The sequence below is a fragment of the Cebidichthys violaceus genome, unplaced genomic scaffold (assembly GCF_023349555.1).
Source record: "Cebidichthys violaceus isolate CVI_PGR_0920_01 unplaced genomic scaffold, fCebVio1.0.p SCAF_8, whole genome shotgun sequence".
NCBI classification, from domain to species: Eukaryota; Metazoa; Chordata; class Actinopteri; order Perciformes; family Stichaeidae; genus Cebidichthys; species Cebidichthys violaceus.
This window is the reverse complement of record NW_027176964.1, coordinates 16212693-16231492: the sequence shown is the minus strand read 5'-3', so window position 1 is coordinate 16231492 and position 18800 is coordinate 16212693. Positions and strand designations below refer to the sequence as shown.

Sequence of the window (18800 nt, the reverse complement as noted above, 5' to 3'; positions counted from 1 at the left end):
TAAAATGTATCCGCAAAATCGTAACAAATGATTCTGTTGAACCACAACTGTACTTTAATGCAACTTCTGACAACCAAGAAATGGTTCCCTCTACACTCTGATCTCCTTTTGTTTTGGTGTCAAAAGCATTGTGCAATATTTACAACACAGTTTACATAAAGTATGAAATGTAAGAAGAAGAAAAAAAAAATAATTCCACTGTGAAATGAAAAGGACCGATTGAAGTGGTGATAATATTCAGTCTTTAGAGAAACAGGGTGACAGAACGGGTCACACGGCTGAGCGGTTTGGTGCTGAAGAGGACAGGAAGTGTGGGACAGGGAAGGTACATGCTAGCTGGGTTGTTGATGGGGGGGGGGGGTTGTAAAGAGAAAAGCCCGTTTGATTATTTCTACGAGGGAGGGGGATGGTTGGAGCAGTAGGTGGTAGAGAGGAGGCCTAACAACAGTGTGTGACTTCTACTCCTGGGCCTCTTTGCCGGTCATCTTGTAGATCTCGGTGGGGCCGTCCACATGGGTGATGGTAGTAGTCAGCTGGATGTCCTCCCCACTGTTCGCTCCGGTATCTCCTAGCACACGTATGATGACACTTCATCAGCACCAAAAAAAAAAACCCACCAATAGCATGAAGACAAAACATTTAACGGCACAGATTTCTGTTGTTCGGGGTCATCGTCGCTCACATTCCCTTCTGTTACCGCGGGCTACGACCGACGTTTCATAAGTTGGTTTTGCTGAATTTCATAAATACTTTAAGCTTGTTTAAAAAAAAAAAAAAAAACAGGAGTGAAAGTCTGGAGCTGATAAAATAAATCAACAGAGACGGTAACTTGGAGAAAGGCTCCCCTCCCGTGAGATCGGTTGACGCAATCCAGGGAAAGCTTCCAGAACATCAAACCCTCGTTTTTTTTTCTCTCTCTCTCTCTCTCTCTCTCTCTCTCTCTCTCTCCTCTCTCTCTCTCTCTCTCTCTCTCTCTCTCTCTCTCTCTCTCTCTCTCTCCTCGCTCTCTCTCTCTCTCTCTCCTCTCTCTCTCCTCTCCTCCCCCCTCCTCCCCCCTCTCTCCCCCCCCCCCCCCGCGTCACTGACGTCAGGAGATGGATGGATGGTTTTGATTACTTCCTCGCTCTCTCCACCCCCCCCCCCCGTTCCTTCCTCTCTGTCTGGAAGGAAGCCTGGTGTCCATAGAATCACCCTCTCAGGCCAAAGAGACCCTTCTTTCCCCTGGGAATCTGGGTCCTTCTGAATCACCAACCCTCCTCTCCTCCAAAAAAACAGAACTTTGGCTGAATAGGCAGCGTTACAGCAGAGGACACACACGTCCCTGCATCAGAATTAAAGTGGGCTACTTGGGACACTAATGACATTTAACCAATAACTTGAATTACCAGGACATGAGTTTGGGTTTAGCAACCTTTAAAAATTATTGCATTGTTCAATTTAAGATGCAGAGATTGAATTTAACAGAGTGCTGACCTACCACACACACACACACACACACACACCACACCACACACACACACACACACACACACACACACACACACACACACACACACACACACACACACACACCACACACCTTAACTTCTAAATAGCTGGAATTATTAAGTATACTGGATGGACAGATGGATGGATAGAGCACTTACGACACACACACTCTGTCCGTCCTTTATATTCAGGTAGTTAGTAGAAATATATATAAATATATAAATGTATAAATATAGTTACCAATGATGCACTGACCACTTGACTGCTCGTCTCCGTTAGCGCTTGTGAGACGGCGCGTAAAGGAACATGATGGCGAACACGTACAGGTTCCACATGCCGTAGATGCCGGTGAAGAAGGCGCTGTTCATCTGCACCGTGTAGTCCCCCCAGTGCCAGTGGCCCTCATTCACCTGGACACAGAGACAAAAAGACGAAAAGACATCGAGTCCGTCTTTTTAGGGCGGAGTCTTGGCATGTTGTGGCACAGCAGCAAAGTAGCTTCTGTGGTCACTGTGAAACTGTAAATAGATATCACCTAAATAAGTCCCGTCGGCGGCATTGTGACCGATTTTCATTGTGGCGCTCACCTGACTGATGATGAAGAAGATGACTGTCATGGCGGGCACAAGTCAGAGTGACCAGCATGAGGAACTTGAACCTGAAGATCAGACCCTGAAGGGTGATAAAGGGGATGAGTTGGTACCAAAAACAATGAAAATATATATACAAATCCTTTTGTACCGTCATGATGACCACGTTTTCTCACACACACACACACACACACACACACACACACACACACACACACACACACACACACACACACACACACACACACACACACACACACACACACACACACACACACACACACACACACTTTCCCCCTTTGTAAGGCCCAAACTTTTTTCACCCAAATGTGGGGTCCACCCTTTCCAGTGGCCCTACACCCACTGTAAAAAATCAGGCTAGATACCAAAAAAATCTATATAATTATCATCTATTCAATATAGCTAAATTCTAAACTTTTTTTCTCATGCTAGTTTTTTACCCACTTTGTGGGGCTCGGTTTCTAGCAGTCACAACTTGTGAGGTCTTTTTACACACACACACACACACACACACACACACACACACACACACACACACACACACACACCACACACACACACACACACACACACACTCTAGTTTTTATATCTTAGCAAGCCACAGTGTAACTATCTGATGGCAATAATGGTTTCCATGGTTTTTCCATGCCTACCAAAGACATTGTAGGACTAGATCTCATCGGGATCAAAGATCATCATTAGTTAGACGGGGCAGTAACATTGCATTCATATAATGACCTCCTGTTCAACACTTCACAGCCCTGGGAGACTTTTCCAAATCAATGAGCTCTTAAATCCTATTTGGGTCAACACTGTTTTTTCTAACCATCAGTAATATTTTACAAAAAACATAACATAACATAAACTCTTTAAAAATATACTTAGTTTTCATTGAGCATGTATTTATTTATACATACATAGGTGCAGTTCCATATATAAAAACACAAAACAACATGCTCTAGGCAACTTGTCATGGCCTCATCACATCACAATTCAAATGCTTGTGCACATACATGTGGGTATCTAGATACAAAAACTTCAAATTTGTAGGCAAACAATTGCCCCAGAGAGTAAGTTATAATCACTTTATGATGCATTATAACAGTGATTAGAATGTATTATTAATAGATTATAATACATTATCAAAAGATTATTATGCATTATCAAAAGATTATAATGCATTACAACTATGGGCATTATAACAAACTATGACCTTGTAAAAACATGTCAGTAAGTGACAAGCAATTATGAAGTCTCATGATGATTGAACCTGTAGTATAAATTGATTTATAATTAGATTTTTGTTATAAATCATGGAAGTGCTCATAACAATTATACAGTGCTATAAGCAGATTTTAACGCATTATAAGTATGTGTATAAAGCATTATAGTGCCGCACATTCCTCTGGTGTCCAGCTTCTTTTGACAGCAGTTTGTGTACCTAAGTAGGCATAAAAAGAGCATGTTATAGGTTTAAGAATTTTACATCTTATTGGAGCTGTTTGTGACAACAGTGTGTACATTACTCCTTTACCTGGGCTACAGCTTCATCTCTGGTTGATTCCTCATGGGAAGTCAGATCTAAAGGGAACGTCTCTGTCTCTACGGCCACAGCAGGAGCCTGATAGTTTGTCACCTGGAATTCAGATTGAAAAAAGAATGAATTACTAATTTATAGAAATGATGTTCTGTATGTGGAGACACCCACAAGTTACAAAGGTTATTGCATGTGGAGGCCATTTCTGAAACAGCATATATCTTAAAGCTAAGTGCATGGCATGGTCTATGCCAGAGGTCTAACATGTTTCACAACAACATTTAAGGGGCTGCACTGGTTCACGTTCAAAATATCCTTTTTAAACATACAACAGTTCTCAAAGTGTTAAAATTACACTGTAATAATTTGAATTAGATCCTGAAATGTGTTGTTAAAATTATGTAAAGTCACTTATAGTTTGTATAAGGCGGGAGGGGCCCCATGAAGGATAGACTAGAAACAAATGTGTGTGTGAGGTTAAATTCAAAATCAGTTAAAGTGAGATAAAAACAGGAGGGCCCCGTGAAGAGTAGACTAGAAACAAACGTGTGTGTTTGATGTTAACTTTCTCTATGGCTGCAAAGACTAGATATCTGTTTCAGATGAAGTCTGATCCCTGAATCTTAAGTCTATTACATAACCCACTGAGTGTTCCTGATGGAAAAGCTCTATAAGGGAAACAATTTTGACACCTTACTATCTTGATAATAGAACATATTGTACAGGTCAACAAAGATAGTTTGTGACAACAGTGTGTACATTACTCCTTTGCCTTATATAATGTATCTCTGGTGTCAGGGCTCCACTCTCATTAATCCAAGAATGCATGAATTACACAAATGAGCATGACAGCAGACTATCTCAGTGAGTAATTTATCCCTGGGATGGAAGAGACAGAGCCCACAGGTGGGTGGTGGGGGCATAGCTCAGTGAGAGCGTCAATGCAATCACAGATGAACAGGGAAATAGACTGTCCCATATACAGATTAGAGACATTTTAAGCTAATTTAGTCGCTTGCCTTAATTAGCTTAACTTTTCACTTAATTTTAGTTCGATAACTTTGGTTGGAGTAAAATATGTTTTAAAATGACATATATAAATTATCTTTGTCATCATGAATACACTCTCATCACTCCCTGAAAGCATAATTATCTCAACAACTCTGATAACATAACTAGGAGCAATGGTTCCCATTCAAATAAATGTTTAAACTTCCAGCCTTAACTGAAGACCTGCATAAATAATCTATGTAAACAGCTTCCACAAAGTACTGAAACTGCATAGCGTATAGATTCTCTACAGTCAACATAAGTAGTAGTGACAATAGCTGTGTACATTACTCCTTTACCTGTGTGCTGGCATCATCTCTGTTTGATTCCTCATGATCTAAAGGGAACGTCTTGGTCTCTACTGCCACAGCAGAAGCCTGATGGTTTCTTACCTGGAATTCAGATAAAAAGCAAAAGTTAATATAGATCAGCTAATATAGATCTGAGAGATCACACTGACTCCCATATACACACTAGCTGAATTAGTCAGCCAATTTTAATATACTCTAAATTCTCAAACAAATGCATCAGTATACTTATCTAACAGACACACCTTTTGACGCCATGGCCATTTTGAACCATGTGCAAGTAATCCCCTTACTCTGAACCCCATCTTAAAATCATGTGGGGTGTAAGCCTTGTTTTCCTATTTTTGGTACTACCATGCAAGTGCAACACACCAAAGATATCTTTTTGTTATCTGGTTATAACTAACCCTTACAACCGTGATCCCTCTAAACGGTCCTACAAAGCTGGTTATCAACTCGGTAAATCAACCCACGGTTTCTCAATCTGGTTATGAGATGTTCGCATAATGGGCCGGTGTTTGCAGCATCTGACCAATCATAAACATGGACACGTCTGCTGTCAGCAGAGTGGCGCATATATCAATTAAAGAGTAAAATATATTAGACAAATACGGAGAAGCTAAAAACATTGAGGCTGAAAGTAACGCAGTTTAAAACTGACAAATGAAGGAAGCTTGTTGCTAGTAATAAATTTAACTTCTTAGTATTTGTGTAATATTAACCAACGGTCCACGTACCGAGCATTGATTGGTCAGTAGGAGGACCTTTCATACGACTTGATCCCTTATCTCTAACATCACCTGGTCCGGAGCAGATTAGGTGTTCAGCATAAGTAATCGTGGTGATTAACCAGGACAGAAGTGAACCTCCATCAAAGGACTGAAAACCCAGAGTCAAACCATGTTACCTGGCTAACCCCAAATCCTGCTCTGTAGTACAGGGCCCTGGTCTCCTTGTGTAATAATGCTTGTTATTGCAGAATCAAGTCAAGAAACTAAATGAAAGAGAATAACATTACTATCAAAATGCACAAAGGAGAACCTCCACATTTGCTATTACATTGTGGCCTCAATAATCACAGCAGAGTATCTAACAAGAGCAAAACATGACCAGCATCACCTCATGATGACCAACATCACTTCTGGCACCATGAAAACCCAAAATAAATGCACACCTGGCTGCTTATTGAGCCTTTCACCTAACACAAGGTTAGAACTAAATCCTCTAAATGAGAACGTTACAGAGGAACGTGACGGTCTGAAAGACTAAACTACGGATGAAATTAACGTGTTTACCGACCTCGTCACCGGCCCTTATAGCCAAACAACCAGCCCGACCCACCGGGAATATACCCGGTTTTACCGATTACCCACCTGGTTCTGATGGAGTCAATCCCATAGCTTTTCAACTCACAACAACTTTGAGATCAGACCCGCCCCACAGACCGGAAGACAGCCTCTGATTGACAGTCACGCAAGGCGCGTAACTCCTTCCAGTTCAGAGTAACGGGATTACCGTTATCATTTTACTATGCTTCACGAAAAACGGCTCATTGAAATCGGTTGATCCATAACCTTATATAATTACACTGCTTGTGTAACTATAGCACTAAAACCCTGACTATGGTGAATTATGTCCATCAGGTCAGCTAACATTGCATAGTCATAGACTGGCAAACTAGTTCGCCATGTGAAGGCATATAAATCAATAATAAATGTAAACATTATGCTTTTTAACATGAAAAAAAACAGTTCCCCTGATCTATGTCTTAAGTTAAACAGCTAGTGATCTGGAACCAACATTAGCAGCTAACACTCTAACACTAAAGCTAACGGCTAGCAGCTACTGATCTATAGCTAACATTAGAAGCTAGCAATCTGTAGCTAGCATGAGCGATCTAGATGCATTTTTAGATGCATTTATTTATTAATACATTTGCAAAAAACTCAGTACAGAGCAAGAAACACATCAAAGTCATATTAAATACAATAACCTACCTTATTACTCAAAGAGAAGTTCCTTGGTTGGGAGCAGACTGCAGACCGCATGGCTCTGGGTCAGTATACTGAGACAATGAGACTTCGCCTTAAATCTCGCGAGATTTCGCCTAAATCTCGCGAGATTTCGCCTAAATCTCGCGAGATTTCTGAAATGTTACACACACTTCCGGAAGTGTGTGTGTGGGCCGCAGTACCACCTTTCTAACACTTGAGGCACTTGTGAGTAAAAATTCCACACACACATTACACACACATTTCCATACTTTGTGGGACTTGTGCTAAAAAAGCAACAGGCATATCAGGGGAGGCTCCTGAGCCCATTTAAATGATAATCCTAGTGGGGCCCACCATTTTGGGCCCCACTAGGACGTTGGGCCCCATTAATGGGTGTTCTCCCTGTGAACGGGCCCAACAAAGTAACAAATGAGAGTGCACACACACACACACACACACACACACACACACACACACACACACACACACACACACACACACACACACACACACACACACACACACACACACACACACACACACACACACACACACACACACACACACACACACACCTCATAGTGCAGCCGTCTGGCCTTGGACATGGCGGGCAGGGACGTCCTCTTCCCACTGATGTTGCGGAAGACTTGGAAAACCATGAAGCAGAGGAAGAGGAAGTAGAGACAGACACAGATCCCTGCCACGATTATGAAGGCCATCTGAGGAAACACTAGTCAAGGAAAGGTAAAAAAAATAACGGCCTCCTTATTAAGAGCGATGGTAATAAATGTACTGTTTTTTCCCTTTGGATGAAACTCGAAAGGAAGAAAAGATGGAGAGTTTTGGCATCCGTCTTTGAAGAGGTGTGCCGATGAATCTTTCATTTCCAACGGGCACGCAAACACGTCGTCCCCATACCCCAGGCCACGCCGTCACATATGGCGTTACTGAATTATTTCTCACGCTGTTAGTCTAGAGATCAGTTTCCAGTTCATGCTTAAGTCAACTAGAAGCATGTGTCATACCTGCACTGCGAGAAGACAGAGGCAGAGGGCAGCTAGTCATGGTAACTTGTAGCACAGTGCTGGTAAAGACGCGCACAAAGAGCTCGAACTAAGATGAAATAGAAACGCACTCTTGAGGGTTTCAGACAAGACGTTTGCAGGAGAATGCGGTTCTTTTCATGCTGTTGTCAAACACAATTAAAAAAAAAGAAAGGATACAGCAAGCTCAGTTCCTACATCAGACGCCCAGATGCTGTAGAAGGGGTTGGTCAGCTGGACCCCTCTGGTGGCAAAAAACAAAAACACATTCATGCGTCGCAAGATTTTAAACGGGGAAAAAAAATACGACCAGTCACCACTGTGGTATAATAAGTCTCCTGTTCTAAATAGCGATGGTCTCACCTCTCACACATGTCAAAGATAAAAAGGCAGAAGGAGCCAAACACGATGGGTCCGACCTGCTTCCAGTAGATGGAGAACCGGTTCCTCTCCGTCTGGTCCTGAGAGAAAACGATCATCATCAGGTCACACTGAAGACGACATTCATGTGTCTTCAGTGTGACACCCCCCCCCCCCCAAGGGCTAAAGAAGGTAAACAGCTAAACATAAAGAATACGTAGCGTACCATGAGGTGCTCCCCACAGAAGATGATCCAGAAAGAGAGCAGCATGGAGTAGAAGATGCCCTGCCTGATGTCCCCGAAGAGCAGCATCCAGGTCCAGTTGAAGCCAACGGAGAACCACTCCACTGGGATGTTGATGAACGTCATGGAGATGCCCAGAGCGAGGATCACCCTGAGGGAGCGAACAACTGTTTTTAACCCATCGATACCAGCAGACGAGGGCAGAAGGATGACACAGTTTGTAGCATCGTGAAGCATGTTTAAATACGTCTACTTATAATTGTTGATATTGAATTATATTTTAAGAGAATATCAGTATTTTTCCTGGATAACTAGTCATGCTGCTGTGTTTAAGAAAGATTAAAGGATGAGACTAAAGCTACAAACCCTGAGGAGACTTCTTTGCTATATAAATAATAACTTTTAGCAGTGTTGGCAGATCGAATATAGACTCATTTTAATTGGCTTTACACTTGAATCTGGACTACATCTTTTACACCGATACAATCAACGTTTTTGGAGCGAGGCTACATCCGCGTCTGCTGAAGCAGGCTCATTTGATCACAGGACATTATTGATTAGATTATCCATTCAGCCACAAGCACATCGTGTCCCCACTGACCTATCCAACGCTACACAACTTACAAGCTACCTTCACAAAGAGACGCAGCGTTACGGCCAACCGCCCTCAACATTTGAAATCCAGACATTTAGAGGGAATCGAATCGGGGTGAATGAATTTGGAACAAATCGGCGAACAGACAGACAGAACAGAGCTCGTCTTCTGAGCGTCTGCAGCAGGTCCCTGCATGCCGCCGGTAGATGAAAGGAGGATCGTAAATGGAGAGAGAGAGAGAGAGAGAGAGAGAGAGAGAGAGAGAGAGAGAGAGAGAGATGGGGGTTTTCATGTGACCTCATGAAAACATGTGGTAACAAAAGTTTTTTTGAAAAAGCTGTGGGTTCTAGAAGAAATGTAGCACAGGTTCTAAGCGATTCCACTCCAGACAGGCGTCAGCTTACTCTACTGAGTGAACCCACATTGGACTGGTATGCTGGGAATGTGTCCCGAGCTGGCTGTGTGTGTGTGTGTGTGTGTGTGTGTGTGTGTGTGTGTGTGTGTGTGTGTGTGTGTGTGTGTGTGTGTGTGTGTGTGTGTGTGAATGAAGACAAAAGGGGCTTGGTATGAACACCACCTAAATTAGGAATTCCAATATGGCCGAAGAAAGTTCAATCAATGTTTGTGAACGTGAGCTTACTCTCTCAAAAGACTTCAGGTAGAAAGTCTGGAGCTGCTCCATGAACAACGCAAATTGCTATCCTGTTTCTGGAAAAATATCACAGCACTCGAACACAACACCGCAAATATCCCACAATGCAATGCGCTTGTGACAACGTTCACAACAGACAGCTACAGTTAAAGTGCGTCCAAAAAAAAAGATGCACAGTACTGCTTATTCACACAAAAAGTATGTTGAGTTTTAGTTGTAGTTTTCATCTATAACATTTCTCCCAATTCATTTTCTATGGAGCAGTTTCAGACCTTAGACTCCATAACACACACATTTTACTTTTAGCGCTCTGGGTTTTGGATTTGGGAGCGAGTTGTTCATGTTTACTAATATTTGCGTACCGTCTTTGGACCATATGAATAACGTGTATGAATTTTGAAAATGGGCGTAGTTCCCCTTTAATACGGTTCTGCGTTCCATTTGGGGGAGCCAGTTCCTGCTGTAGTATATGAAGACGATGGACGTTTAAGTAACAACAGAGAGAACCTATACCGCACTAGACCTCTCACATCTGTCCTGTGATCTTAGACAGTCTGAGGCGTACCGGTCTGACACCTCTGTGGACCAGCATGACAGAAGACTCTGGTTCAGCTTTTATGGCATGAAAAAATCATCCGGTGTCCACAAATAGGTACGAGTCGCACTTTCTGAGAGCCTGCCGGTCATTTGGGAATAAAGAGCCGTGAGCCGGCAAATACAGAGGGAAGGAGAGAGAGACGGTGTGTGTGTGTGTGTGTGTCTCAGTGAGCTGGTGTGTATGTCCTGAATGTGTGTGTATGCAGCATGTGTCAGATGAATGCTAGCTTGCAGATTTTTCTAACGCGTTTCACGCTCCGCCAGGCGCTTCCTGTGGCGCAGACCGCCGCCTCTTACTGATCCGTCTTCCCAGCGCGGCGGTGTGTGTGTGTGTGTGTGTGTGTGTGTGTGTGTGTGTGTGTGTGTGTGTGAGGGGGGGGTGTTAGACAAACACCGGGCTGTGAGCATAGCTGCAGCTCTACACGGCATGGCATTTAAACTATCCGCTCCAGGCAAACTACCTGGATTTACTGCTCTGACCTTGATGGGGGTTTGGTCAAGAGAGTGAACACAAACATCAGTGCTTGTACAGTTCCCACCAAAACCAAAAAAAATATAAATAATTTCCTCTCAACTGTAATGCTCTTTATGAATCTAGATTGTTTTAGTGTTTTGTTAGAGATATTGGAGAAGTCTGCTTTCTCTTGAATAATGGAACTAGATAAACTCTGCTTGTGGTGTTTAAAAAAAGAGCCAAAAAATGAATTTGGGACTATGAGCTATGAACGTGAACTTGTTCATTTGAATCTGTGTGAACTGAACTCTGAGCTAGCTCTCGAGAAGCGTGAACTTGCGCAACACAGCTCACTTTGTTTCAGCTGCAATTCTCCAACAATAAATAAATATTGGGCCAAAGATTACAAAAAAAGAAAAAAAAAAAGAAAAGGTGAACACAGAATAGCACCGAGGGAGCCGCCTTACTTCTCCAGCAGCACAGGAGGTCTCCTCATGAGGGTGATCCGTCTCCAGTACCAGATCATGATGATGAGGATGCTGGGCGTGAGGAACGTCTTCATGGCAAACCAAACTTTGGTGAAGCCTCCATTCTGGTGGATGCTCTGGAATGAGGAATAAAAATCGGGGTGAACCATCTGCGTCGTGCATGTTAATCTACAGAACACCATCTCGCTCAATGGCCGACCCTGGACTGGGTCGACACAGACACAGGTCCCGATCCAAAAAAAAAAAAAAAAACGGCGACTTACAATGAGATGAATGTCTTTGATTTCTCCGATCCCCACGTTGACCTTCTTCCGCTCGTTGACGGGCAGGCGGATGTTGAGAAGATAGTACTTATGGGACACGCTGCCCAACTCCATGAAAGGAAGCGGGTCACAGTTGTAGTAATGTCCCTCGTTCTCAAAGGTCTGGAAAAAAAAACACACACACAGTGACACACCATATCTGGTTTAAACCACACACACACACACACACACACACACACACACACACACACACACACACACACACACGTCTAAAGATAACAGATGGTGCTGTACAGCCGTCTCAACAAGGTGTCTGAGAGTTGAGACACAGACCACTATCAGCTAGGAAGAACAGGTTTAAGTGTCCAGCAACCGTCTCCAAAAAGGACCATGAAGTTAGGTTGTGAATCGCTTCCATAAACATGGGCTTCACTTGCCAACATCGGTGGCATCAGTACAACTCATTTATGGTTCTCTAACGACGCATCACGGTGAGGCAGAGCGAGCTCCGCACCTTGGCAATAGTGAAGTTGCAGGAGAGCTTCCTCTGTTCAAAAGAGTGAGCCATCTCTGTCCAGTCGCTGATGGTGTCGTCTCTGTAGGCCAGGCCCACGTCAATGGTGGCCACCGCTCCATCCTCTGGAAGAAATAAAATAAATAAAAAATGACAGCAACTCACCGTCAGATCAGTATAATTAGTAGACATTTAATTGTTAAAAAGACTTTGGTATGCAAGCATGTCAATAAACGTCCTCAAGTCAAAAGCGCAAATCTTACAAAAAGTAACAATGCACAAAATAATTCCTTAATTCCAGAGCATGGTTCAGCTCAACACGACTCACTTTTGGGACTCTTGCCGACCGTCATAAACACGTGAAACCGCCGCGATACGGGTCATTAAGGTGTAAGATATGCACCGCCGTCTGTGTTTCGGGGGCTTATTATACTCCCTCCCTGCACAACTCTACCGGCTGTTATTATCCCAGAGACGGGATCAAAATTAAGCCCCGATGACAGACAGCCACGGCCTTTTTAACTGCGACACCAGCAAAGCGACAACGCTGCATTGACGTGGAGATTTCCCCCACTATAGCCTGAAAAAGGTGCTGTTCATTTCCAAGTACCATGCTAGCATTGCACATGCTAACAGAGTGTAGAGAAGAGGATCATTTTATTCATTTAAAATCATGGCTGCCGTTCTAACTGATGCGATGTTTTCAAATAGACTTGTTTTGGTTGGTATATTGTAAAATAAAAGGGTTAAAATCATGCGAGTGTTAACATGTGGTCCCGTCACCTAGAAGGAGCCTGAATAGGTGAGATTAAGAAGGATTTATTTCTCAGCACGCTGACATATTCAGCGAGTCAGTCCGCTCTCCACGGTGGCCCAAATCTAGGTTACTTCCTACTTGATACGAACTCCGACGAGACCTTGAGCTGGCCTCCAACAGCCCAGCCCAGCGGATCCAACACAAACCATCTAAAGCCGAGCTGTTAAAGCTGCATCTTTAGATCACATTACAAAGCCAAGTGTTCTCTCCTCCAGCCCTCCAGAGTGCCTCTTGTGCCGTTATGAAACAAGCTGGAATGAAGAGAAAGAAACTCAGTGGCCTGGGCTTTGAGAAAAAAAAGAAAAGTAGAGGGGGGGGGGGGGGGACCAGATGAGAACTGGCAGCCGACTGTCTCTGCAGTGCCCTCCACTCCGCCATTGGTGGAGACGGACGCCCTCGAACGTCAGCTCGCTTCACGCGTACATTCCACTCCGGTCCAGCGGGCCATCGCCACGGAAACTAAGCCTCCTCAACAGCTGTGTTATTGCTGGACCCGGGCCAACAAGGGGGGGGGGGTGGAGTGGGGCAGGTGGGTGGAGTGGTTAGTAAAAAGGGGCGAACCTCTTCTCTGAGACTCGCAGCATCGTCACACAGATAAGGCGGTCGAGGAAGAGACGGCCTCGTGTTCATCGTACGGCTGCAGAACATAATCCGCCCAGCTTTGCCACAGAAGAGGGTTCTGCCGACGCCATTTTACTAATTATTGAAGACCTGGCGCCGCTGTTTTAGGGGTTTATTAGAATGGTATTCATTCTGAATCCAGTATCTAGTTCAATGAATCGGAATCTTATCAAATATGTTCAACACCTTGTCTCGGGAGGAAAAAGATGAACGGGTTCAAAACAGTCAGAAACCAGCTATTGCTGCAGCTGTGGGATTCCCATTTTTTTCAACTCACAATGTTCGACTAGACGCAGCCTCTACAGCGCTCCGCTCCCTCTACCTCCACTTGTTCTCACACCTCATGCGGCTCAAGAAAGATCTAAAATGAGTCTGTGGCGTCTGGCAGAAAGACCCGTCTGCTGTCCAGGCTGATTCACTGACTCCTCTGGTCTGCCTGCCTGCCAGGCAGTAAACAACACCACAACCACTGCGCACGCACGCACGCACACGCACACGCACACACACACACACACACACACACACACACACACACACACACACACACACACACACACACACACACACACACACACACACACACACTGCGAGCGAGCGATGCCGATGACTAACAGTAACCGTTTAGACAAGCCGGACCAGAAAAAAAAAAAAGTACAGCACTTTAAACTTTCTGTCATCTGCATGGATTACAATTCTTGCATCTTCTTTCTGTTAATTACAAATTGGTCGACGGTGGAGACGTACCAAGGATTACAGGCGTTCATCAGTGAACACATTTAATTGCTCCGAGGGACACAGCAAGAAGTCCAGATCACCTCTCTCCTCTCCCTTTATACCCGTCTCAAGGGTTTCTGACAAGCCCATCTACACCCCCCCCCCCCCCCCCCCCCCCCCCAAGGGTCTTTAGAGAACAAACAGCAGGGCATCCATCATGGTTTGCTGCCTTCCAGTGTAGCAGAAATCCAATCTACTGAAAAACACACATTTCTGGGGGTTCCTTAAGCATTTTCGATGCGATAGACTGAAAAAGAACACAAGGCGAAAATCTGTACGAGTGCTACTGGTGAAGTTAAAATGACTTGAATTCATGATGCAAGTGATTAGAGCCGACAGTAGACGTGAACATTTCGTAGGCAAGCTTTGGTCACACAGCACTTTCTGCAAATATATCCTGAGACACGAGCAGCGTTGTCCTCGCCCCACAGGAAAGCCGTCGGTTCTCACCTATCTGGTTGTACATCTTGAATGCGATGTCGAACTGCAGGATGACCAGCATGAACTGGAACCAGGGGCTCATCTCCTTTTCGGGCAGAGGAATGTGGACGGCGAACACGATGTTGTTGGCCTCGATCTTCTTGGCCATGGCTTCATCGAAGGTCCGGATCGTGACGCACTGGTTCGGACCCCAAGGCATGAACCATTTCGATTCCTGCCGATGCTTGGTCGTGTCCACGCACTTCATGGCCAAGTACTGAACCGGTGCGGTGGTGCTTGGAGCTGGTGAGACAAAAAAAACAGATGTTAAGACTGGGTGTTGTATTGAAATACTGCAGCAAAAAGTGTTCCAAAGGTCCTGCCAAGCTACATCTCTCTAACTAATGAATCACAAAAAGTTTGAGTAAAAAAAAAAAAAAAAATCAATAAATAACAAGAGCGTAAGGGTTGAGCCAAATCTAGTCCAAACACTTTGGTAATTACTTTTAACACGCCTGGTGGCGAGGCTCTCTCGCCCTCTGAAGTGAGAGAGAGAGAGAGAGAGAGAGAGAGAGAGAGAGAGAGAGAGAGAGAGAGAGAGAGAGAGAGAGAGAGAGAGAGAGAGAGATTACCGAAAGCTCTCAGACACCGATTATGCCGTTTACGCATTGAGATTCATGAGCTTGACGAGTCGGGGGGGTTTTGTAGTCGCTACACAGGATTTCAGTAGCGCCTGTGAAAAAGAGCCGTCGTTATCGTGCAGAGAAAGAAATGCAGGAAAGAAAAGAAAAGAAAGAAAGAAAGAAAGAAAGAAAGAAAGAATGTGGACCTGACAGCAGAAATGCCAAATATTTGATGACCCAAGCTTCTCAAAAGTGAGAATTTGCAGCTTTTTAATTCTCAGTACCGCTGCATAATAAAAAGGGCACATCGAAAAATATGGAGCCACCCAACCAGAGTACAGAAACCAAAGCAGACTGAATCTCAGAGGCAAGGTGGTGGATCTTACAGGAGCAGATCTGACCTGTAAACCAAAAACAGGAGACTTGTCCCGGAGTACCAGGACAAAAAGATTAAATTATAAATATTAAAATTGTACTTGCTACGCCTGACACCAGAGCTCACCTTCCATCACACCCCATTGAATGATGATGTATGCGTTAGCCAGACAGTGACCCTATTAATACAGGCGGCAAAACCACTATGAACAGCCCAGATGAAAGTCAGCCGTGTTCAACTCAACGTCAGTAGAATCGTCTGAAGATAAAAGTGTGCAGATGCTTCCAATTTGTTTGAGCAAGTCACCAAGAGAGAGAACAAGGAGAAACACCGCGGTCCTGAATCTACAAAAGACTCCATGAGCTGTTATTACTGCTGAGGGGTGCTTGTGGGAAGAGCAGTGACTCATGGTGGAGGAACATGAAAGCAGTGACACATGGTGGAGGAACATGAAAGCAGTGACACATGGTGGAGGAACATGAAAGCAGTGATACATGAAGACTCAAAAGTTGTAATCAGGTGCTTCCAGCTAAAACAAACTCGTGAGGAGCAATGCTTTTTCTATTGTAAAATTTCAGGACTTCCTGGTTTCCCCAAAAGTGTTGCCTCCTATCCATAACTGCAAGCAAACAATAAAAAAAAGCAAGCAAACACTAAAAAGCATGCATCAGAACATCCGATATCTGTTCACCCGTAACAGAGAGCTGAAGGGCGGTCGCCACAAACAGTTAACACAACCTTCGATTAACACACACTCGTAAAACTCTACCGAGGCCATCTTCAAGGAACCTTCGACTGTTACACGTGTGTTAACAGCTTTGTAAAAAAATAAAATAAAAAGCACACACACACACACACACACACACACACACACACACACACACACACACACACACACACACACACACACAGCAACAAAGAAGACACACCAAACTGGATTAAACCCAGTTATCCGTCTGGCACCCCTTGCAGGTTTAATTATCTAGAGACCCCTGCAAGTCCACCAGCTCCTCTGGTCTCCACCGCAGTGTGTCCAGAATAAAAGGCCGTCCCCTCAGCCTGCTGACCCCATGCCGTGTCGCCGGGATTGTTGGGAAACAAGGGGAGAACCCCCCGCCCCCCCCCCCCAAAAAAAAACCTTTCTACTCAATTACCCCCGCCGCCCCAGCCACCAAGCAAACACAAAGGAATCAGGCTTCATTAAAACCATCTCAGGCCGGAACGGACCAAACAAGCTAATTTATCACCAGCTATGTAGTGAGTAAGACGGACTGCAGGGACACGGAGACAGAGACACACCGACTGGTGTTTTGGGGGGCTGTTTTCCACATTCAGTCCCAAAAAAAAAAAGCATCTTTCACATGGACTCATTTCCTATCAAGTGTGTGTGTGTGTGTGTGTGTGTGTGTGTGTGTGTGTGTGTGTGTGTGTGTGTGTGTGTGTGTAGCTGCTGTGCATGTGTTGAGTGGGTGGGTGGGTGGATTTGAAGAAACTTGACAGCAACTCCAACACAGTCCTTAAGGCAAAAACACAACTTTGACAGCTGTGTGTGCACTTGTGCCTGTTTTTGTGCACCACCGTCTGTGTCTCAGTACAAATGCAACCAGGGGAGGAGGAGGAGGAGGAAAAATGTTCTGCCTGCAGAGCAACGGGGATTTGGGGAGAAGGAGAAGACTTCACACAGGAGGGGCAAAGAGGAAGGAGTGAAGGAAAGGTAGAGATGCTGCCTGGGGCCCCACACAGCAGACAGTCATTATATATATATATATATATATATGAGAGGTAGGTGGGAGGGGGGGAGGAAGAGGGGGAGGGGGAGGTAAGGAGAGAGTCGAGTTTGTATCAAAGAAGTGAAAAACACAATAAAAGGTTAGACGTATTTCAGATCATTCCTGTGTAGAAAACCATAACACGGTATTCACGGATATGGTATCCTGCGTTGATTTTAGGTTAAAAGACATGAAGCCAACGGTCGAGGCACGCGGGCAGCAAACACCTTGATACAAAGCAGTGATTTCACTGGAGGTGCACTTCGGCAGCTTTGGTGTCAAAAAAAAAAGTGCCGCATTGTTTGAAGCACGACTCGGTTCAAATACGTCCGACGTTAAAAGTTAGCGTCGACCGTGTCTTCTGTCCTTTAAACACGTTGATTAACGTCGGTACGGAGACATGTAACGAACAGCTCAACTTCTAACTTTTGTGTTTTCACCGTTTATAGACGTTAACGTTTGCGGTTCAACAGGCACGCGCGCGCGCACAGATACGTTAGCTTTAAAAAAAAAAAAAAATGATGAAAGTAAAAGAGATTAAACGGGGTAAAAACTTACCAATTAAACCGCCGACCATGAAGGCGACCGCCTGAAGCAAAAGCAGAATAACTCCCACTATCACCAACTTTTTGGTGCTCATATTTTCAATAATAGCCCCCGCCATCGCGAAAAAAAAAAAAAAGGTTGAAGCAAAATTATCACACCGAGCGAGAAACAAAGAATGTTGTGGTGGAAAAGGAACGAAAACGTTGCATCCACGTCCAGTGGGAAGGTCTAAGCTGGGCCCCCGCTTCTGCTCCTGCCTTTCAACTTCGAAGGAGGAGGAAAAAAAAAAAAAAAAAAAAACAGGAATCACATGACCGTATAGCGCTGAGCCTTATCCCCGAACAGCCAACAACTAGACCGGTGGAAGATCTGTGGAGCGCCGGCGCATTGCTGTAGAGGCTGGTAATGCAGGTTACCGTGTCATTGAACATTGAATGCCTGTAGTAGCGCCTCTATTTAAAGGAGTGTTTAAGAGGTCCCTTCTCATGTTTAGTGCCGTCAATAACCGTCAACACATTGTCCTTTCATAATATATTATTGATGGGACAACATTTGACGTTTCCATCTGATAAATAAGATTTTTTTTTAAAAATATATATATATATTTATAATATTCTGCAGTTTGGGTTTGAGGTAATAAACATGTAAAAATCTTG

The 18800-nt window shown here is 44.2% G+C and overlaps 1 protein-coding gene across 1 annotated transcript in view; it reads right to left on the bottom strand.

The window, feature by feature from the left end:
• The window catches only part of wls (Wnt ligand secretion mediator), an 18743-nt gene extending 386 nt beyond the window's left edge, over window positions 1–18357 (bottom strand). Inside the window, 14 exon segments of the mRNA XM_068701932.1 lie at window positions 1–568; window positions 1744–1765; window positions 1767–1898; window positions 2076–2108; window positions 2110–2160; window positions 7564–7707; window positions 8212–8275; window positions 8395–8492; window positions 8618–8786; window positions 11401–11537; window positions 11685–11846; window positions 12199–12323; window positions 14861–15133; window positions 18157–18357. The exon segment at window positions 1–568 is cut by the window's left edge and continues 386 nt beyond it. Of these exon segments, the coding sequence (XP_068558033.1) occupies window positions 459–568; window positions 1744–1765; window positions 1767–1898; window positions 2076–2108; window positions 2110–2160; window positions 7564–7707; window positions 8212–8275; window positions 8395–8492; window positions 8618–8786; window positions 11401–11537; window positions 11685–11846; window positions 12199–12323; window positions 14861–15133; window positions 18157–18262 (1626 nt within the window). The 5' untranslated portion in view covers window positions 18263–18357 and the 3' untranslated portion in view covers window positions 1–458.
• Between the last annotated feature and the right edge of the window lie 443 nt (window positions 18358–18800).